This window comes from Callorhinchus milii, unplaced genomic scaffold (genome assembly GCF_018977255.1).
Source record: "Callorhinchus milii isolate IMCB2004 unplaced genomic scaffold, IMCB_Cmil_1.0 Scaffold209, whole genome shotgun sequence".
In the NCBI taxonomy this organism is placed as follows: domain Eukaryota; kingdom Metazoa; phylum Chordata; class Chondrichthyes; order Chimaeriformes; family Callorhinchidae; genus Callorhinchus; species Callorhinchus milii.
This window is the reverse complement of record NW_024704950.1, coordinates 29,436-52,951: the sequence shown is the minus strand read 5'-3', so window position 1 is coordinate 52,951 and position 23,516 is coordinate 29,436. Positions and strand designations below refer to the sequence as shown.

At 48.1% G+C, this 23,516-nt stretch overlaps 1 protein-coding gene and 1 long non-coding RNA gene across 2 annotated transcripts; both read right to left on the bottom strand.

Annotated features, from left to right (window-relative positions):
* Positions 1-6,783: 6,783 nt before the first annotated feature.
* LOC121851919 lies at positions 6,784-8,991 on the bottom strand. Its single transcript, XR_006086013.1, has 3 exons — positions 8,799-8,991; positions 8,354-8,632; positions 6,784-6,801 (listed from the first exon to the last, which is right to left on the bottom strand). It is a non-coding gene; the product is annotated as an uncharacterized LOC121851919 (long non-coding RNA).
* Positions 8,992-21,223: 12,232 nt separating this feature from the next.
* On the bottom strand, positions 21,224-23,494 carry LOC121851920 (NACHT, LRR and PYD domains-containing protein 3-like). Its single transcript, XM_042345999.1, has 2 exons — positions 22,189-23,494; positions 21,224-21,397 (listed from the first exon to the last, which is right to left on the bottom strand). The coding sequence occupies exons 1-2, from the start codon at positions 23,286-23,288 to the stop codon at positions 21,361-21,363; spliced, it is 1,137 nt and encodes a 378-aa protein (XP_042201933.1). The 5' UTR covers positions 23,289-23,494; the 3' UTR covers positions 21,224-21,360.
* Between the last annotated feature and the right edge of the window lie 22 nt (positions 23,495-23,516).

Sequence of the window (23,516 nt, the reverse complement as noted above, 5' to 3'; positions counted from 1 at the left end):
AGAAGCACTCGCTGTCCTCAAGGAGAGGGGATTATTCTGCAAAGATACCACACACCGGTGTGCGCACTGCGCAATATCCACTGCCACATTCGGCCAACGCACACCACGTAACATTAATTGTGGCCCAGCGGTTATATAATAGTGACCAGATGTCGGGTGCATGTAAAATATTGTGAATTCTTCCTCTTGCAGACTTCGGTGTGTGCACACAACTGGGATTTTGTCTGGGGGGCAAATATATTAGAATTGATTCAGAAATACAGTCTTTACTTGCCTGGCTTGTCATGGTCAAAGGGGCCCAGTGACAGTCAACAACAACTTGGACTTCTATAGCGCCCTCCACACGGGACTGCGTCTCAGAGCGCTTTACAGTGTCGGATCCCGGGACCGAGCCAGGGGGAGGGAGGGGGGGGATAGAGGGTTGGGGGGGGTGGAGAGGTGACGAAAGTCGCAGTCAGCCGGAGTCGGAGAGGGTTTGCCTTCTTTGTGCCATTGTAACACATCGACGTGCGGTTGGTTTTGTTGACTTTAAAGCTCGAATGTCCAAAGCAGAAAAGAGCATTTTTCCACCGATGCGACCCGGAGGCCGAAGAAGGGAATGGTTTTCACAGTGCAGTAAATCTGACCGCACACTTTGCAGCTTTGTCTGCATCCGATATCTTTGAATATCCTTTAGCTTTTCCCAGGTACAAAGGAGTCTTTCGAACAGAGATTGTTTCCCAAATGGTTTGGACTAGTGGCTGCTGTACAAGTGGGTTATCATCAGTCGTCCGAAAGGAATTCGATCCATAAGGGGGTAACGGAGTCACAGTTTTGTCCACAAAGGCGCTGTCGGAACAAATGTTTGTGGATTTCTCTGCTGTTTGATTCAAATCCTCCTGGAAGGCCGCTGGTTCCTCACACTGTGATGAGTGCGGCCGACATTGGTACATGATTTATCAGTTTTGTGGAAGGATGACTGTCTGATGTCCTTTTTCGTGGGAGGAACATCCATCGATATACACGCGCTGTCCCTCTGGAAGAGGTGTAGGATATATGTTGAAACGTGGTGCGTGGGACCGGACACTCGAGTGGGTCTCCGTTGTATAGCAGCAGATGAGGGAGAAGTGTTGTTGGTTGTGAGGTACTCTCGATGTCCCGCTGTCCCAGGACCGAGGCCCATCGGTTCAGCGGTTGAGGGGACCCCGAGGTATCTCCGGGGCTGAGCAACAGTTTCAACGGAGTTTGCGGTGAATGTATCTCCAGCTTCTGGACACCGGTCACAAAGGTAAACTGTGCGATGGCTCAGGATGTGGCAGTCGGTGTCGCTCACACACCTCAAATAGGTTCTCACCCCCCGTCAGGATGCGGGAGGCGAGTGCAATCGCAGTCAGTTTGCCGCGGTCCGGGCACAGCACTGCCGTTAAGCTCTGGTCGGTCGCAGTGACCTCCCGGTGAAAAGGCTCCCGCGGAACCGGAGAGACCAGAGCTGTGGTTTGTGTGACTCCTTGTGTTAAAGCCGCCACAGCCGCAGTGTGAGCATCAGCCCAAAGCTCCGGCTCGGAGTCTCCTCTGGTCCTTTCAGCAATTCCTTCAGCGGTTTGGCAGCTCAGGAAAGGGAGGAGTGAACCACCTTTGATATCCCACCAGACCCAGGAATGATGGCAGTGCTGGTTTTGTTTTAGTGAGCGGCAGCCGGGAATAATATTTCGATCTGTTTATTATCCATCGCATTGGGAGGCAGTCGTACTCCGAGAAAAGTTACAGTCTTTTGCAGCAGCTGAGCCTTCATGGAGTTAATTTCCAGTGCTGCTGCAGTCAGTCGGTTCAGTATGTCGGTCAATATCTGAATGCGAGTGTGATAGTCAGCAGTTGGAATTAAAATGTCATCCACAAACTGAAACACATACTCAGAATTCACGCCCTTTAATAATAGCAGAAGTGTGGAAGCCTTAGCCTTGGGGTCTGCACATCCAGGTGTGTTGCTGGTTATCTCATGTGAAGGCGAATTTAAACTGATCCTCATCTCTGATGGGGACACTCGAGAAGCCGCTAACGTTGAAAAAATACAGACGTGTCTTGGTAGAGGAGTCAATGGTGTCGGGGAATCACTGACCACTGGGGAACAGGACGGTGTAACTTTATTGAGTTGTCGGTAATCAATTGTTAACCTCCAACTCCCATCCGGTTTTGGTACCGGTCATATGGGCGAGTTGGTGGTGAATGAACCTCTCCAATGAAACTCTGTTGCTTTAACGAGTTAATAATATCGGCAGTGTATGGGAGGCTATTTCTGTATAGGATATAGTTTGCAGGGTTTGTCCGTTAATGGTCTCAATAGCACTTAATTTTCCACAATCATATTTGTGCAGAGTCACCACTGAGGGTTGGTCGGCAAAGATTTTTGCCACTGTATTATCTGGGAACTGTCTGGAGGGTAAATTTCACCCTTTTTCATTGCAAATACCGCATGAGAGTGATCAACTGGCGCGGGATATGCGATCTCTCCACCTCCACTGGGATCCCCTGTCCACAGGTATTGATTTGAAAAATGAACTCTCACCGGATATTTTAACAGAGTTTCTGCCCACAATATCCCTCTCTTCTGGATCGTGTTGGTCGCTGCCGCGCTCTTGTACGTCTAAGGTAAACAACCCACTTTCAGCGCCTTGGGACGTCCTCCCGATGTGAAAGGCGCCACACAAATGTAATCGTGTTGTTGTTGTGTTGTTTCCTCCCGGAGGATCAGTATAACCTGTGCCAATTGGACCCGAAACACAGCGCTTCCAGTCAAACCCGCACTATTCCACACATCCATTGGTAGCCGCAGATTCCCAGTCGGAGAGTCAGAGTGTATTATCGCAGCCTCAGACCTGGGGGTCAATTCACATCAGTTGTGATGGTCCTCCATTCACCACAGGTTTAACATAAGGTCTGACTCCCAATACAGGTTCAAATGGTATCCATAGGTTGGGGGATGTTAGTGGGAGGCCGGGACCCGTCAATAGGCGGTAGGGGGTCGGGGGGGGGGGTTGTGGGTGGTGGGGGGGGGGGGGGGGTGGGGGGGGAGGTCGGGTTGTTGTGGGGGGTGGTTGTTGTTCTGGATTGGATGGTAAATCGCTGCTGCGGGACACACGGCTCAGACAGACTCTGTCCCGTCGACCTGTCTCTGCTGTGGCCGCTCAGGGCGGTCCATGGATTATTCCCGGGTTTTGGCCCTTCTACACAGCGAACCTCCTCTCTCCCCTCCGACCCTGACGCCTGGTCTGAGGGCTTCTCACAGCCTTCCCAGGGCTGTCACTGCCATTGGGAAAAGCTGACCCCAGTAATCCTCGGCTGTCACTGCCATCCCTGGTTTAGTGTGGACTTTTCGGTGGCGTTTGGCAAGAATTTTTGTTGATAAGGAACCTGCCCGAGGGGATCAGCCCGGATACCCTTCACCTGGGGAAGCTCGGAAAGCGCCGAGAGTCGCCTATCGGACCCGGTCGGGTTGTTTCTTAAACCCTGTCCAGCTGCGAGGAAGTGAAATATAAGTAGAATAAACTGTAATGTGATTGCACAGGATTCACTGTAAAGTTTAGAGTGACTGCCCATGATTCAGTGTAAAGTTACTACACAGGGTTTACTGTAAAGTGAGTACACGGGATTCACTGTAAAGACACTACTGTTGGAAAAAATGAACCCCGAGTTCGATCAAAAGACTACAGTTACCAAATATGGCGTAACACACCTTTGAACGTTTTATTTCGATCCCCAACAGTTAACATTAATCACACAACACAGAGAAAGGTCAATGGTCCAATAAGCAATAGCAGAATCCGATGATTATATCAAAGTAGAACGATTATAATTGACTATATTATATCAAAAACACACGGGTTACAGCAGTTAAGAGATACTCACACTACCGGTGTAAAGGAATCAGCCGCAGCCGTTCTTGTTCTTTCCTCTCTGGAGCCCCAGAAGCTCAGTGATAGACTCACACACTTATGGTGACCCTCTGATCTCTGATCCGGGGCTCACTGTCTCCCTCTTGGAGTCGCACTGCTCTTGTTTTGCACTCCCGAGAGCTGCGCTCGTTATACCCCGTCTCCAAATGTCCTTCTCCCAGAGCCAACCTCCTAAACTCATACCAACCCCCCGCCCACTCCTCACCCCCTGCCAACACCCCCGCCCCCTCCTAACCCCCTAACAACACCTCCGCCCCCTCCTAACCCCCTACCAACACACCCGCCCCCTCCTAACCACCTACCAACACCCCCGCCACCTCCTAACCACCTACCAACACTCCCGCCCCCTGCTAACCCCTTACTAACCACCCCTCCCCCTCCTAACACCATACCAACACCCCCGCCCCCGCGTAATCACCTACCTAACCCCCCTCCACCTCCTAAACAACTACCGACACCGTCACCCCCTCCTAACCACCCCCACGCCCCTTCTAACCCCCTACCAAATCCCCGCCCCCTCCTAACCCCCCGCCGTCTCCTAAACACCTACCAACCCCGTCAACCCCTTCTAACCGCCTACCAAACCCCCCAACGCCTCCTAACCCCCTACCAACAGCCCCGGCCCCTCCTAACCCCCGACCAACAGCCCCGGGCCCTCCTAACACCTACCAACACGCCCGCCCCTCCTAAACCCCTGCCAACACCCCCGCCCTCTCCTATCCCCCTACCATACCCCCGCCCCCTCCTAAACGCTACGAACTCCCCCGACCCTCCTAAACCCGTAGCAAAACCCCCGCCGTCACCCCCTCCTAACCCCCTACAAACCCCCCGCCCCTTCTTATGTCCTACCAACACCCCCGCCACCTGCTAACCCCCGAGAAGCCAAGAGGACGGACGCATTATCATGCGACCGAGGATGAGGCGGTGCGTGATGGTGGGGGTGCGGGGGAAGGCCGGGGAGGGAGCGGGTAACTGAAGCTCAGGCGCAATGGTTGGAGTGGTCTCCTTCCCCGCTGAACGCATCTCTCTCTGACCTCTCTCTCTCTGTCTCTCAGTTTCTCAGAGACGAATCTCCGCGGCTCCCGACATTTTCAAAAGCCACCGGAACCGTAACAGGCTTTAGGAGGTGTTGAGCGGCCATCTTGGTAAAGTGGGCAACTACCACACTGGTAAGGGAAGCCACTGACGGCCATCTTGGCAAAGGCTGACCGCGGCGGCCATTTTGGTAGGTTATAAGCCGGTGGCGTCCATCTTGGTCAGGTTCTGCGGCGGCGGCCATCTTGGTCAGGGACGACACTGATACCATCTGAGTGAGGGAGACGGTGGCGGCCATCTTGGTAAAGGAAGGCAGTGTGGCTGTAAGGGTGTGTAAAGCACTCGCTTTGCAAACGAGAGACCTGAGTTCAATTCCAGGCAGGTCAGCAGGAAGCCTTGGGCAAGTTTCCTTACTCCACACAGAGCCCTAATAATAATCCCTCCAAAAAACAAAAAACAATAATAAATCGGTCATTTTCAATTCACGACTGTTTGTGGGACATCGCTGTGCGCAATTCGCTGCCGCGTTCTCCCAGAAATATACAGTCACTTCTCTTTCCAGTGTGTTCTGTGAAGCGCTTTAGGACGTCCTCCCGACGTGAAAAGCGCTTTATCAAATGCAAGGATTATTATTATTATTATAAAGTTGCGTTTTACCTGCTCGGCCCGCGAGGGGCGGCGTTGGAGGGGGCGGAGCTCAGCTCAACATCACCCGGATCTTAGCATCTTTCTCCGTCTTCAAAATGGAATCATCAGATCACTTTCCGGGGGTAATAATCCCTTCGGAATAATAATAATAATTTGGTCACTTCAACCCCCGGCTGTTTGTGGGGGCGTCGCTGGGCGCAATCGGCTGCCGCGTTTCGCAACAACAACAACAAACATTTTCTGCTGCGCCTGAGTTTCACATGACGAGGACGTCCCAAGGCACTGCACAGTCGGGGATTTGGCCCCGAGGGATGGAGGCAAATAGAGAGAGACTGAGACACAGAGTGAGAGAGAGAGAGAGAGAGAGAGACCGAGAGAGCGGGGATTTGGACCCGAACTGGGCGTTGGGATCACGAAGGAGTGGAGGGTTGAGAGGTGGGGGTAGGAGCGTGACCAAAAGCGCCATCGGTCGACGAGGAGTGTCTTGAGATGTACCTTGAAGGAGGTGAGGAGGGGACGATTGCGGCGGAGGCACCGTAGGATGGAGTTCCAGAGGGTGGGGGCAGAGGAGCTGCAGCACCAACCGCCATTGATGAGGCGGGGCACGTTAAGCAGGCTGGAGCCTGCTGAGGGGAGGGAGCGTACAGGTTGGTAGGGGGTTAGGAGGTCACAGAGGTGGGGGGGTGGAGCAAGCCATGGAGGGCTTTGAATGTGAGGACCTGGATATTGAATCGTATCCTCTGTGTAATGGGAAGCCGGTGGAGTTGGGCGAGGACGGTGGTGATGGGGCAATTTGGGGGTACGTGTGCGCGAGGGGGAAATATTGGTAGGTAAGAGCTGTGTGAGTGGGACTGGTTGGGGTGAGAGCAGGGGAGTGGAAATATTTGTGGTAACAGCAGGGGGACTACTTGGGGTAAGAAGGGGAAAGTGGGATGAGTTGGGTACTGTCCCGCACCAGGCTTCGTTACCACATCACTCCCACCCTCGCCCTCGCTCGCCCCACCGGCTCCCCATCCCCCAGAGGATCCAATTCAAGATCCTCATCCCCACCTACAAGGCCATTCGCGGCGTCGCTCCCTCCTACCTCTCCGACCTATTATCCCCCTACTTGCCTGCCCGTACCATCCATTCCTCTGGCTCCGGTCTGCTTCACATCGCCTCGCGATGTCCTTCCGACGTGAATGGTGCTCTATAAATGCAGTCTTTTTGTTGTTGTTGTTGCTCTCTCTCACACACACACACACACACACACACAAACACACACATACTGACTGCTCTCTCACACACACACACTGACTGCTCGCTCTCACACACACACACACACACACTGACTGCTCTCAAACAAACACACTGACGGCTCTCTCACACACACACACACTGACTGCTCTCAAACACACACACACTGACTGCTCCCACACACACATACACACACACACACTTACTAACTGCTCTCCTACACACACACTGCTCTCCCCCCCACACACACACATACTGACTGCTCTCACACACTGGCTGCTCTCACACACACACAATGACTGCTCTCACACACACACACTGACTGTTCTCACACACACACACACACACACTGACTGCTCTCACACACACACACCACTGACTGCTCTCTCTCTCTCACAACCACACTGACTGCTCTCTCTCACACACACACACACACACACACTGACTGCTCTCTCACACACTCACACTGACTGCTCTCTCTCACACACACACACACACACTAACTGATCTACACACACATACACACACTGACTGCTCTCTCACACACACACACTCTGACTTGCCTCTCTCTCTCTCTCCCTCTCTCTCACACACACACACACACACACACTGACTGCTCTCGCTCACGCACACTTACTAACTGCTCTCCTTCACACACACACTGCTCTCCCCCCCACACACACATACACACATACTGACTGCTCTCACACACTGACAGCTCTCACACACACACGCTGACTGCTCTCACACACACACTAACTGCTCTCACACACACACACTGACTGCTCTCTCTCACACACACACACTGTCTGCTCTCTCACACACACACACACTGACTGCTTTCACACACACACACACTGACTGCTCTCTCTCACACACACACACTGACTGCTCTCTCACACACACACACACACTGCTCTCACACACACACTGACTGCTTTCACACACACACTGACTGCTCTCTCACACACACACATTGACTGCTCTCACACACACAAATACTGACTGCTCTCTCACACACACACACACTGTCTGCTCTCTCTCTCACACACACACACACACTGACTGCTCTCTCTCACACACACACTGACTGCTCTCTCTCACACACACACACACTGACTGCTCTCTCTCACACACACACACACACACTGACTTCCCTCTCTCTCTCCCTCTCTCTCACACACACACACACGCACACACACTGACTGCTCTCTCTCACACACACACTGACTGCTCTCCTTCTCACTCACACACACGGTCTGCAAACTCTCTCTCTCACACACACACACGAACACTCGAACTGATCTCTCTCTCAGGATCTCACACACAAACAATGACGGCTGAGGCACAAAGAGAGAGAGACAGAGAGAGACGGAGACTAAGAGAGACAATGAAAGAGAGAGAAAGAAATAGAGAGACGGAAATATATAAACTGAGAGGGACTGACACAAAGAGAGAGAGAGAGAGAGACTGTGAGAGAAAGTGCATCAGTTGTGTTTGCTTACAGCAGTTTAGCGGTGACTGAGGGTCGGGGCTCTCCAGCCGCCCGCACGGCCGTAGGCGGTGTGTGTCAATAACGGTCCCCGGAGCAGAGATGAGAGAGGAATCAGGATCAACTTCTTTAATAATCAGTCACTACAGTGCACAGAATATATTCCATATTACACAGACTGTGTGAACAGTCAATCCCTCATGAGGAGAAACTCACTGACAGCTCAGCTCTGATTTCCTGCAGTGACTGCAGCTGCTTCTTTCCTTCTGAACTGAACCCATTCCCTCTCAGCCTGAAACACATTAAACAGGAAATAAACCCATGGGATAATGGTACAAACTGTAAACTGTTCGGGTCGCAGTTTAATACATAAATAAATCCCTTCAAACTGTTCCCATTCTGATACGCAGCCCTTTCTCTGTGTGTTTATCACATTAAACACTGACACAAACACTCACCATATCCCCTCCAGACTGGTGCAGGTCTGTATGAGGCGGCGGAGAGCGGGGACAGAGCCGTCTGTGAAGGAGTTAAACCTCAGGTCCAGGAACCTCAGTGAGCGGTTTGTACTGAGAGCGGAGACCAGATCATCAGTGCAGCCATCGGTCAGTCTGTTATTGACCAACCTGGAGATCAGAGACACAGAGACATTACAGGGATCAGAGTAAACACAGTGGGTATAAACCACTGTCACTCACAGTTTGTTTGATGCCGGACAGGTTGTAGGAGTTCATACACACAAACACACACACACACACCAACACAAACATAGACAAAAACATCGCCGCAGATACACACTTACTCTCACACACACAAATACACACAAACACAAACACATGACCCACACAGAAATACACACAAACACAAACATATGACCCACACATAAATACACACAAATACAAACAGACAGACGCACACACAGATACACATAAATACACACACTCACACATTCAGACAAACAAACACACAAGCACTCTCACACAAACGCGCTCACACAGAAACATACACAATCACACCCAAAAACTCACCCACGCAAACACATACGTACACCAACACACACACAGAAACTCACACAAATACACACAAACACATGTCCCACAGAAATATACACACAAACATACACAGACAGAGTCACATAAACAGAGAGACGCACACACAGACACACATAAATATACACACTCACACGTGCAGACAAACAAACACACAAACACTCACACAAACGCGCTCACACAGAAACATACACAATGACATCCAAAAACTCATCCACGCAAACACATACGTACACCAACACACACACAGAAACTCACACAAGCAAACACAAACACACACACAAACAATCAAGCATTCATACAAACGCACACACATATGCACACAAACACAACCACACGCAAATACACACACAGAAAAAAACCCACGCACTCACAAACACACATACACACACAAACATACATAAACATTCACACAAAAACACACAAATACACACACACAGAAACACACAAACAAACAAACGTACACGAAAACAGACTGACAAATACGCACACACAAACACCCACAAACATACAAACGCACATAAAGACACAATCAAAAACAAACAATCACAAACAGAAGCACAGCACATAAAAACAGACACACATATATAAATAGACATACATAGATACACAAAAACACACAAATATACACACACACAAACTCACACGCACACACAGAAACACACAAACACACACAAAAACTCACACAAACACTCACAAACTTATACACACAAAATCGAACACACGCCAACACACACACTCAAACTCACACACACGCAAACATAAGCACAATCACTCACACAAGCTCACATACAAACATAAACAAAATGGCACACAAACACACACACACATAAACAAACACATGACCCACAGACAAATACACTCAGTCACACACACAAACGCATGACCCACAGACAAGTAAACACACGCACACACACAGAAACACACGCAAACCCACCCATGCAAGCACACGTCCACAACCAAACAAACACATGTCGCACAGACAAATACACACACACAGATACAGACACACAGACACATATACACAGAGAAACACACAGAAACAAACACACACACTCACAGAAACACAAACAAACGGACACACACAAACACACGCAAACATACACGTAAACACACACAGACGCGCAGAAAAAAGCACACAATTACACAGACACGTACACATACACAGGCATACACAAACATACATAACCATATACGCGAAAACACACGCGCACATACACACAGAAACACACAAACAAAGACACACAAAAACAAACTCACAAATACGCACACACAAAAACACAACACACAATCACACACACACACAGAAACATACATAAAGACAAACAGACACACACTCAAAAACACACAGACAAACAAAGAAATACAAAATCAAATACAAACACAGACATAAAAACATATACATAGATTCACACCGACAAATATACGCAAACACACACACAAAACACCCAAACACAAACACACACAGAAAAACACACAAATATAAATACACATACACACAACCAAACACACAAACGTGCAAGCACACAGACACAACCACGCACATACCCTCAGACAGGCACACACACTCACACACAAACACACACACGCAAATACACAATAACATCAATAAAATTGCATTTACAGAGCGCCTTTCACGTCGGCAGGACGTCCCAAAGCGCTGAGCAGTCAAGTGTCGGGGCCTGAGCATGGGGGAGGGGTGCGGGACGGATGAAGAGGGGTGGGGGAGGGGTGCGGAGGGGGAGGGGTGGCGAGGGGTGAGGTAGGAGTGAGGGGAGGCAGAGAGGGAGGGAGACCAAAGGCACGATGGAAGAGAAGGGTCTTGAGACCGACCTTGAAGGAGACAAGAGAGGAAGTGAGGGGAAGGGACCGTGGGATGGAGTCCCAGAGTGTGGGGCAGAGAGGCTGAAAGCCCGGACACCGATGGGAGGGCGGGTCGGGCGGGAGACATGGAGCAGCCCGGAGCCCACTGGCCGGAGGGAGCGGGCAGGTTGGTGGGGAGTCAGCAGGTCAGAGAGGGGAGGAGGGGGCGAGGCCATGGATGGCCTTAAAGGTGAGGACGGCGATCTTGAACTCGATCCTCTGGGATACACACACACAATCGCACACACTCACAGGAACACACACAAACACACACACAATCGCGCACACTCACAGGAACACGCACAAACACACACAACAACAACAACAAGATTACAGTTGTATATCGCCTTTCATGTCGGACGTCCCAAGGCTCTGACACACACACACACTCACAAGCACAAATTCACACAAATACACACAGCAAACACACAAACACACACACAAACAAACATGCACAAAAGCAAACACAGTCGAACACAAATGCACACAGAGAAACAAAAAACCCCGCAGAAACACACACACACAGATAGAGACACTCAAATAAACACACCGAGACACACAATATGTATAGATATACTCAAAAACACACACACAAACACAAACACAAAATCAAACACAAACACACACACAAACAATCGCTCACACAGACACACACACACACACTTACGAAAGCACTCACAAAAGCACACAGACCCACATACACAGGCAAACGCACACATACACACAGACACGCAAACACACACACACACTCACACACACACAAAAGCATATTCATTGACACACACACACACAGACATACACACACGCAGTGTTGTCATCGATTAATGTTACCGTGTGGTTTAAGAATCGAAAATAGAAGTGCAAAGGCGGCAAAGCTCAGTAACTGAAGGCAGAACCCAAAACAATGGCAATATAAGGTCAGGAGGTACAAGGCCACAGAAAGTCCTTGTGGTTAAAGGGAGAATTGAAATTGAAACATATTATGGACATAACCACACAAGGAGTTGTTTTTCTTAAAAAAAGACAGTTTTGTCTGGAGATATTAAGGTGTCTTTAAACAAAGGTGTTAGATATGTCTCGGGAACGGTAGCGGAGCAGTGCGAGACACGACCAGTGCTGTGACAGGAATCCGCTCGGTACCGCTTTGGGTCTTGTGTATTATTTTATTGTTTGATTTATTTGTGTATTTCCTGCTGTTTTGACCTGAATATAGTGACTGAACTTAAGCAATTGGTAAACTGGAATCAGATCATTGTAAAGTTGTTGGAGAGAGTTGCAAATGTTTTTAACAGCCACACAGACACAGAGACACACAGACAGAGTCACACACTCACAGACACACACATTAATCCATGTTGAGAGTTTTATGTAAAGGCTTGTGGCCTCACACTGTCACACCGATTCCTGTCACAATATTCAGCCGCACTGATCAGGCAGTCACAATAAACACATTGAGATATTGGAGTCATTCAGACTCTGGTGACACAGTGCGTTACTTACCACAGACTCTGTATTTTACACTCCGGGTTCCTCAGAGCCTCGCACAGTCGCTTCACTCCACAATCTCCCAGATTATTGCCCCCCAACCTAGACACAGGGACACAAACACAGGGAATATAGTGCAACAACAAAATACACATTGACATGTATATGCAGGAGCCTTTCACGTGGGGAGCAAGTCCCAAGGCGCTGGGACCAGGGACACACACACCCGAACATGTGCACACACACACACACACACCACAGTCTCTCTCTCTCTAATTCTCTCCCTGTCTCTCCCTCAAAACAGTCACTACGTTTTATAATATATTCTCTTTCACCGTCTCTATCTCTCTGTCTCCTTCTTTGTCTTTCACGTTTTGTCGCAGTCTCTCTCTTTCAGTTTCTTCTCTGCTTCTCCCACAAATCACAGTTGTTACACGTTATAATATCCTCTCTCTCACTGTCTCTCTCTTTCTCTCAGTCTCTCCGAGGCTGTCCCTCACTCTCTCTCTCACTCTGTATCTCTGAGTCATTTTCTCTGTCAGTCTCTCTCTCAGTCTCTTTCTCTATCTCTCCCGCAATTCCTGCCAATCTCTCCCTCTCACTCTCTCCTTAACCCTGTTATCTGTTTCCCCCCAAAAACACAAATTCGCTACACTTTAAAATATATTTCCTCTCAGTCTTTCTCTCTCTCTCTCGATCTCTCTCTCCTTCTCTCTCAGTCAATCTCATTCAATCACTATCTCTGTCTCTGTCTGTCTCACTGAGGAAACATACACTCACTGCACATTATAATATAATCTCTCTCCATTTATGTCTCACTCAGTCTCTGTCTCTCTCTCAGTATCTCTCTCAGTCGCTCTCTAAGACTATGTCTCTCCCTCTCTCTCCCTCTCTCTCCCGGTCTCTCTTTGACAGTCACTCTCACAGTCTCTCCCTCTGCCTCTCTCCCAGTCGCTCATTCTCGCCCTAAAGTCTCGCTCTCTCTCAATCTCGATCTCTCACTCCCTCTCTCTCCCCCTTTCTCTCATTCTCTTAGCCTCTGTCCTTCAGTCTATCTCGCTTAGTCTCTCTAACTCTCTCCCTCTCAGCCTCTCTCTTTCTCGGTCTCTCTCTCTCTCTGTGTCTCTCGGACACTCTCTCTCTCTATCTGTGTCTCTCTTCCTCTCCGTCTCTCAGACTATCTTTCTGTATCGGTGTCTCTCAGTATCTCTTCCTGTCTCACTTTCACAGTCTCTCTCACTCCGTGTATCTGAGTCACTTTGTCTCTCAGAGTCTATCTCTGTTTGTTACTCTCCCTCTGTCGCAGGCACTTTCTATCTCTCATTCTCTCACTCAGTTTGTCTCTCTCAGTCTCCCTTTCCCAGTCTCTCACTCTCTCTCAGTCTCTCTCTCTCAGCCATTGGATCTCTCAGTCTGAGCCACTCAGACTCTCTGTCTCTCTCCCAGTATCTCAGTCTTTCTCAGTGACTCTCTGATTCTCTCTCCTCCTTCCTTTCTGCTCTCTTTCTCTCTCAGGCTGTCTCTTTCCCTCTCTTTGTCAATTTCTCTCACTGACTCTCTGTTTTCTCTCTCTCTCACTCTCTCTCTCTATCTCGTTCTCGCAATAACTCACTGTCATCCATAAAACACATTGTCACTTTACTTTGTAATATCCCTCTCACAGTCTCGCTCTTTCTACGTTTTTCTCTATCATTCTCTTTCTGGGTCTCTCGCTCTTTTTTTTCTCTCATTCAGTCTCTCACTCTGTCTGTGTTTCTCTCAGTATTTCTCTCTCTCAGTCTCCCTCTTAGTTTCTTTCTCACACTCTCTATCTGATTCTCTTTCTCTCCCTCTTTCTCTTCTCTCAGTCTGTCTCTCTCAGTCTCACTCTTTACGTTTCACTTTCTATCAGTCTCTGTCTTTGTCTCTCGCTCGATTTTTCTCTACTCAGTCTCCATTCATTATCTGCCTCTCTTTCTCTCTTTCTGTCTCTGTCTCTTAGTCCCTCTCACAAAAAAGTCACTACACGTTATATTTCTTCTCCCCTAGTCTCTCTCTTTCTCATTCTATCTCTCTCTCAGTCTTTCTCTCAGTTTCTGTATCTCTCTGTTCCTCTCTCTCTCTCGGTCCCCCTCTATCTCTTTCATAATATCTCACGAAATATTTTTTGAGGGGATTATTAACCCTGGAAACGCGATCTGCAAACTCTCTAACAACCGGATTGTGACTGACTGTGAGGCAAACAGACACAAGTGGAGTAAGGAAACATCCGTAAGGTTTTGCTCTGCCAGGTATCAACCCCAGACCCTCTCGCTAGCGAGGCGAGGGCTCTAACCACTGAGCTACAGGGCTCAGACTGCAGTGTGTGAGCAGACTCAGGCTCACTCAGGGCTGAAGCTGTGTAGACTTTACTCTGGGGGAGGGTTTTGCACAGACGTTTTGGCTGTAAAGTTACCAACAAAACACTACCTCAGGATATGATTTCTCCACAAATGTATTTGCGTCCGGGAGCTAAAGCCGTTTGGGAATACACACGGAATCATTGACCTAAGTGAGTTAAACGTCTTAGGATTAGGTAGGAAGCCCCAACATCAAACATGTCTGAGCCGGACACACACACACACACACACACATTGAACCCGCAAACAGACACGCATGTACACACAGATACAAAACTACTGTGGGACCAGAGTCAGATACACCCGCACAAGTGCACACACGCAAACTGTTTCTGTCCCTCATAGTCTCTCTCTCGCTCTCCGTCTTTCTCTCTCGGAATCTCAATCTCCGTCTCTGTCTCTGAATCTCTCTCAGTCTCTCTCTTTCAATCTTCCGATCGCTCACTTTCTCTCTCTCTCTTTCTGTCTCTCTCAGTCTATCACTCAATCCGCAGTTAGAATACTTGGTAATATATTCTCTCTCACTCTCTCTCTGACAGAGTCTCACTCTTTGTCTCTCTCAGTCACTCTCTCTGTCTTTTAATCGCGCTCTCTCTCAAACTCGTTTTCTGTCTCTCTCTCTCTCTCGGTGCCTCTCTTTTCGCTCTCTGTCTCTCTCGCATATCACAAAGTAAGTTCACTTGAAAATATAGTTTCACTCCCAGTCTCTTATCAGTCCCTTTCTATCAGTGGCTCTCTCGCAGTCTCTCTTTCTAACTGTCTGTCTGTCTCTCTCTCTCGCAGTCAGTCACTCTCTCTCCTATACTCTCTCTCTCTCATTCTCTCTCTATCCGTCACAGTCTCTCTCTCCGTGTCTCCCCAAAGCATAGTCACTGCATTTCATAATTTATTCTCTCAGACAGTCACTGTCTCCCCCTCTCTCTCTCTCTCTCTCGGTCTTTCTTTCTGCCTCCGTCTCTCCCTCTCTTTCTCTATGTCTCCCTCTCTGTCAGTTTCTCTCGGTCTCTCTGAAAAACACATTCACTACACAACACAGTATATTTTCTCTGAGTGTTTCTCAGTCTCTATCTTCTTCACATTCTCTCTACCCACCTCAGTCTCTCTCTCTCTCTCATTCACCGTATCTCACTGTCTTTCCCACATAATTCAAAGTCACTGCACTTGATAATATATGTTCTACACAGTCTGTTTCTCTCCCTCTCAGTCTCTCTTTCTCTCAATCTCTCTCTCACAGCAAGACTCTCGCTCGCTCTCTCTTTCTCTCGGGCTCTGTGAGGCTGTCGCTCAGTCTCTCTCCCACTCTGTCTATCGCTTTCTCAGTCTCTCTCAGAATCTCTTTCTCCGTCTCTCCCGCGGTTTCTCCCTTTCTCTCCCTCTCTCTCGCGCGCGCTCTCTCTCGCTCCCAGTCTTTCTCCGTTACTCCAACAAATCACAGTCAATACACTTTAAAATATTTTCTCTCACTGTCTCTCTCTCTCTCAGATTTTCTCACTGTCGGTCTCTCAGTTTTACTTTCTGTTGTGCTCTCTCTCTCTCTCTATCTCTATCGTAGTCACTCTCTCATTTTTAGTCTATCCCATTCTGTCTCTCAGTCGCTCACTGACTCTCTCTCCCGCTCTGTATCTCTCATTGTCTCACTCTCTGTATCTCACCCTCCACAAAACACAGTCGCTACACTTTGTAATATATTTTCTCTCATAATCTCTCCCAATCTCTCTCTCTCTCAGTCACTCTTTCTCGATTTTTCTCTGTAATAATAGTAATAATAATCCTTGCATTTGATATAGCGCTTTTCACGCCGGGAGGACGTCCCAAAGCGCTTAACTAAATATACTGTAAAGTGAATTGACTGTATATTTGTGGGCGAACGCGGCAGCCAATTGCGCACATCAATCCCACAAACAGTTGTAGATTGAAAATGACCAATTTTTTATTGAGTTTTTTTTTGAGGGATTCTTATTAGGCTCCGTGTGGAGTAAGGAAACTTGCCCAAGGTTTCGCCCTGTGCCTGGAATTGAACTCAGGTCTCTCACTTGCAAAGCGAGCGCTCTAACCACTGAGCTACAGGACTCCACGACTGTAAGTCAGTCTTTCTATCTCTCCCATGAAACACAAGCACTGCACTTTATAATATATTTTCAGTCTTTCTCAGTCTCTCTTCCTCTCAGTCTCTCGCTCTGAGTCGCTCTCTCTCTCTTTCTCTCTCAGTCTCCCTTTATCTCTAACTCAGTCTCTCTCTATCTAACTCAGAGTCTCTCTCTCTCTCTGCCTCTCAGTCTCAGTCTCTCTCTCTGCCTCTCAGTCTCTCTCAGTCTCTCTCTCTAACTCAGTCTCCCTCTCTGGTTCTTTCTCTCTGTCTCTCCTACAGAACACAGTAATTACACTTTATAATATTTTTTCTTTCACAGTCACTTTCATATTATCTCTCTCTCTCCATCTGAGCGTCTCTCTCTCTCAGTCTCTCTTTCTCTAACTCATTCTCTTTATCTCTTTCTTTTTCTGCCAGTCTCTCTCAGTCTCTCTCTGTCTCACAAGAAGAAAGAACTACACTTTATAATATGTTCACACTCACCCTCTCTCTCAGTCTGTCTGTCGCTCTCCGTTTCTCTCCCAGTCTCTCACTCCATTTCTCTCTGAGCCTCTCTCCTCATCTCTAACTCTGTTTTGCTCTCTTAATCTCTCTCTGTCTCTCGCTCTGTCGCTCTCATTCTCTCTTTCTGACTCTGTCTCTCTCTTTGTCAGCCTCTTACACTCTCAGTCCCCGTCTGTCTGACAGACACTCTCACATTTTCTCATTGTCTCTCCCACAAAACAGTCACTGCACCATATAATATATTTTTGTCTCAGTCTTTCTCAGTCTATCTCTCTCTGTGTCTCTCAGAAAACACAGAGTACTATACGTTATATTTCCTCTTACATTCTATCTCTCTCTTTCTCTCAGCCTCTCTCTCTCTCTCTCTCTCTCTTAATCTCTCTCAATCTCTTTGTTTTAGTTTCTCTCTCAGTCTTGTCCACAAAACAAACAGACTCTACACTTTATAGTACATTTCCTCCCTCAGTCTCTGTCTCACAGCCATTGTGTCTACCTCATCCTAATCCTTTTTTTCTCTTTGGCTTTCACTTTCTCTCCCTCTCACACAGTCTCTCTGCCTCTCGCTCTATCTTTCTCTCATGAAGACGCTCTCTCTCAGTCCCTCTCAATCTCTCTTTCTGACTCTCTCTCCATCTCTCTCTTTCTGTATCTGTCATTCTCTCTCAGTCACTCTCTCTCATTCTCACTCTCTCAGTCTCTGTCTCACCCCCAAAACATACTGTCACTACAATACACAATATATTCTCTGTCACAGTGTCTTTCCCTCTCTCACACTCAATCTCGCTCTGTCTCTCGCTGTGTCTTTCTCTCATTCAGTCGCTATCTCAGTCTCTTTCAGAGTCTCTCTGAATCTCTCACTCTTTCCGTCCGTCTGTCTCTCTGTCTGTCTGTCACTCTTCCTGCCTGTCTGCCTGTCTGTCGGTGCGTGACTGTCTGTCTGTATGTCACTCTGATACTCTGTCTATCTGTCTGTCGGTCTGTCTCTCACTCTGTCTCACTATCTCTCTCACTCTCTCTCTGTCTGTGTCTGTCTGTGTCTCTCTCTGTGTATCTGTCTCTCTCTTTCTATCTGTCTGTATCTCTCGCTCTTTTTATCTGTTTCTCTGTCTGTGTCTCTCTCTGTCTGTCTATTCCCCCCTCCCCCCCACCCCCACCACCCATCATTCTCTCAGTCTCAGACTATCGCTCTGTCTTTCCCTCATTCGGTCTCCCCTTCAGTCTCTCCCACAGTCTCTCGCTATGTCTCTCCCAGAAAACACATTCATTATGTTATATTTCCTCTCATAGTCTCTCTCTCTCTCTCTCTCTCTCTCTTTCTGTATCTGTCATTCTCTCTCTCAGTCACTCTCTCTCATTCTCACTCTCTCAGTCTCTGTCTCACCTCTGTCTCTCATTGTGTCTCTCTCTCAGTCTCTCTATCAGTCTCTTTCTCTTAGTCTCTCTTACAATCTTTCGATCTCAGTCTCTCACTTTCTCTGTCTCTATCTTACAGTGTCTCTCAGTCTCTTTCTTTCTCCGTCTCTCTTTCTATCTTTTACGCAAAACACACAGTCACCACAGGTTTTAATATATTTTCTCCACAGTCGCTCTCAGTCCCTCTCTCTGTTTATCCCAATTTTGTTCTCTCTCATAGTCCCTCTGTCTCAGTCTTTCTTTCTCTCTTCCGCTTTCTCTTTCTGCTTCAGTTTCTTTCTCAGTATCTACCTTTCTCTCCTATTCTCTCTCTACCAAGCTCTCACTCACATTATCTCTCTATCTGTCCAATCTGTCCATTCTCTCTTTAAGTCTCTCGCTCTGTGTCTTTTGTTCTCCCTCTCTCACTGCTTCACTGTTTATCTCTCAGTAGCTCTTTCTGCCTCTCTCTCTCTGCCTATCAGTCTATCGCTCTCTCATTTTCTATCTCTCTCTCTTTCAGTATCTCTCCCAGTCTGTCTCTCTCTCTTTCTCTCGCTCCCTGAGTCAGTGTCTCTTTCTCCAACTCTTAGTCTCGCTCTCCATCTGTCGCTGTCTTTCTCTCATTCAGCCTCTCGCTCAATCTCTCTCAGCATCTTTCACAGTCTCTCGTTGAATCTCTCCCACAAACACACAGTCACTACAAATTATATTTCCTCTCACAGTCTCTACCCCTTTCTCTCAGTCTGTTTATTTCTTTGTCTCTCTATCAGTCTCTTTCTCTCTGTCTTCCTCTCAGTCTTTCTCTCCCAGTCTCTGTCCCACTGTCTTTCCCACAAAACACACAGTCACTACGGTTGGTAATATATTTTCTCCACAGTCACTCTCAGTTTCTCTCTCTCTATCTCTCCCAGGCTCTTTCTCTCTCTTGTAGTACTCTCTCAGTCTAACTCTCTTTTTCTGTCCTTCGCTTATCTTTCTCTCTCACAGTTTCTCTCTCTCTCTCAGTATCCGTTTTTATCTCAGTCTCTCTCTCACAGTGCCTTTCCCTCTGACTCAGGCTCTCTCTCGGTATATCGCTCTAAATTTCCGTCACACAGTCGCACTCTTATTATCTTTCTCTTTCTGTGTCTCTCACTCACTCTCTCTCAGTGCTTCTCGCCCCCCCCCCCCCCTCCCTGGGTGTCTCTTGCTGCCCACCTCCCTCTCTCTGTCAGTCTATCTCTCTCAATCTCTCCCTCTCTCTCTCAGTCTCTTTCTCTCTTGCAGTTATTCTCTCTCTCAGTCTCTCGTGCTTTCAGAGAATGAGCGAGAGGGAAGCAAATGCAAAGTGACTGTGTGTTTTTCTTTGAGAGACAGAGAGAGAGAGAAGGAAACAGAGAGAGAGAGTGACTGAGTGACAAAGAGAGAGAATATGAGTGAGAAAAAAACTGCAAAAGAAATAGAAAATGAGACAGAGTTAGTGAAGAAAGGGAGACTCAGAGGGAGAATACATTATTAAGTGTATGGTAGGAGGCTTTTTCTCTCTCTCTTAGAGAGGAGGAGACAAAGAGACTGACAGAGAAAGAGAGAGAGGCAGACAGAGAGAGAGAAGCAAAGAGCCTGTGTGTGTGCGTGACAGAGCAAGAGAGACACACACACACAGCGAATTTATTAAAAAGTGTAATGACTGTGTTTTGTGGGAAAGAGTGAGAGAAAGACTCAACGGAAGAAGCAGCGAGTGATTGAGATTGAGAGAGAGACTGAGAGTGAAAGCAAGAGACAGAAAGTGAGAATGAGAGAGAGCGAGAGAGAGATGAGGAGAAAGACTGACAGCGATAGGGAGAAAAAGGCAGTGAGAGATATATATCCAGTGTATTTTGTGGGAGAGACAGAGAGAGAGAAAGAAGGATGGGGAGAGACTGAGCAAGAATATATATGTGTGTGTAGCGAATCTGTATTTTGTGGGAGAGACAGAGAAACACAACTGTTCATGGAGACAAAGTGCAGCTGGTGTAAGAGACAGTATCAGATAACAATAATCATAATAGTAAGCCTTGCATTTGTTACAGCACCTTATCTGGTCAAGACGCCTTAACATTCTGGGCTGCTGGAGCTACAGAGAGTGGGATCTCCCCAGTGCCTGGTCCTGGCAGCAGCACAGTTTACGCTGAGTCTATTCCAACAGCACTGTAACCCTCAGTCAGTGTGTGAGTGAGGCTAATGTCTTGGCTTCTGGAAGCCCGGCCTACAATCTCCAGGTTCTGGGCAGTGAATCTCTCTATCCTCTCCTTATCCGAACACTGTGAACCCCAGACCTGGGAAAGAGAATCCCTGTGGCTGTGAGATCTCAGGAGCTAGAAATGGAGACTCTTCACCAGGGCCAGGGGAGCCCACACCTGTCAGACTGATGTCAGGCTGAGGGAGATGTGTTTGGGGTGAATTATATTGTATCAGTGTTATACCATTGTACTGGAGAGAGGGTGTGTCAGCCTCTGGATAAATGGGATGGCCAAGCCCTCGGGAGGTGTTTTTATCCTGGAATACAGCACTGAGGGAGGAGCTGCCGCCAGGAGGAGAGGACACAGGAATTCTCCGGCCGAATCACACGGTTCAGGAGAGTGAGCCCTGGGTCCTGAGCTGGTGGGAAGCTCAGAGTCTTAAAGGTTAAAAGGGTGTCTGTGTGTCAGAGACTCTGTGGTCAGGACAACCATCTCCTGTATGAATAACCGTGAAACACCGAATGGCGCCTCTGAACGTAAGCTCTGGTCTGTCTGACCTGGGATCAAGTTACAATTTATTCAATAAAGTGAGCATCCCAGTCGGGAGTCAGGAACCAATCCCAATAACATCAGCAACCTGGGAATGCCACCGAAGGGCTCAGGGTGTGGAGCAGTCATGCGTGCAGTGGAATGTCAGCCATTCACATCCCAATCCCCCAGGACAGGACTGTGGTGTGTGACGGCCATCACACTGTGACCTACTGTTCCCTCCAACTGTGTCATACCATTCTCCCATTGATCAGCTGGTGTTTAATGCCATTAAAGTCCTGGAGAATGGCTTTGAAATAAGAATAATATGAATAAGATTTACAAATAGAGTAACTTACAGCAACTTTTGACACTTGTGCAGAGCAGCAACCAGACGCTGGAGACCCTCCTCCCGACTGTAGCAGTTCGTCAGATTCAGTTCTTTTATTGTGTCACACAGTCCAATGACTTGAGACACCACAACACAGTCTATCGGTGTCAGTGTCAATGCTTTCTCTGGAGAGGAGTCACCAAATGTCAGTGTGTGGTCAGAGCCCAGTGTGAGCTGTGCCAGGGCTTGATTCTGAGACTCAAACAGGTAGTGGAGTGTGTTCAGCAGCTTCCTTTTCGCATTCACGGTGTCTGTGTCTCTGATCTGAGTTTTAACCTTCTCCTTCAGCCAATCGATCACCGCGCAGGTTGTCTGATGGACAAATGGGCCCAGAAACTCCTCCAGTGGCTGAGCTGCCCGTGGGGAGGAGAGACCAGCAACAAAGCGCAGGAATATCTCAAACCGGCCGTCCTCTTTACTGTGAGCTTGATAGAAGCAATCCTGAATACTTTCTGGATTCGGAGTCAGCAACTGAGCGAGTGCGGCTACAAACTCCTGGATGGTGAGGTGCGGGAATGTGTAGACTACGCTGTGCTCTGAAGACTCTCTCTCCACAAGTTCCATGAGAAAACCAGAGAGGAACTGCGAAGGCTGGAGGTTATATTTGAACAGATCTTCATCATTAAAGACAATGTTTCTCTGGGAGACTCCAGTGAAGGCCATCTCACCAATCTTCAGCATCACATCACGGGGGCTTTCCATCTTGACACTGTGATGTGATAATATGTTATAAATATAATAGGAGAAGAGTTGTGTGACTGTCTTGGGAACTCGCTGTTTGTTGCTGAGTTTCCGTGTAAAGAAGGGACCCACAGACAGAGCGAGGATCCAGCAGTAGGACGGGTTGTAACACATGGTGAACAGGAGCTCGTTCTCCTCCACGTGGCTGTAAACAGCAGCCGCCAACTCCTGATCTTCAAAGAACTTGTGAAAATATTCCCTCCTCTCTTCACCAACAAATCCCAGGATTTCAGCCCAGACACTGACCCGAGCCTTTGCCAGTAAATGTAATGCAGTGGGGCGGCTGGTCACCAGCACTGAGCAGCCTGGCAGCAGCTTTTTCTGCATTAAACTGTACACAATGTCAGACAGATCACAGAGGAATTCAGGGTCTGTGCACCTGCGCTGAGGCTCTGTGTCTCTCCGACTGTCAGCGAAATCAATCCTTGCCCTGAATTCATCCAAACCATCAAATATAAAGAGCAATCTCTCTGGTTGTTTCCACAGCTCGTCCAGAACATTCCTGAGGTAAGGATACTGCTCCACGATCAGACGGCTCAGGTTGTCTGTCGTGAA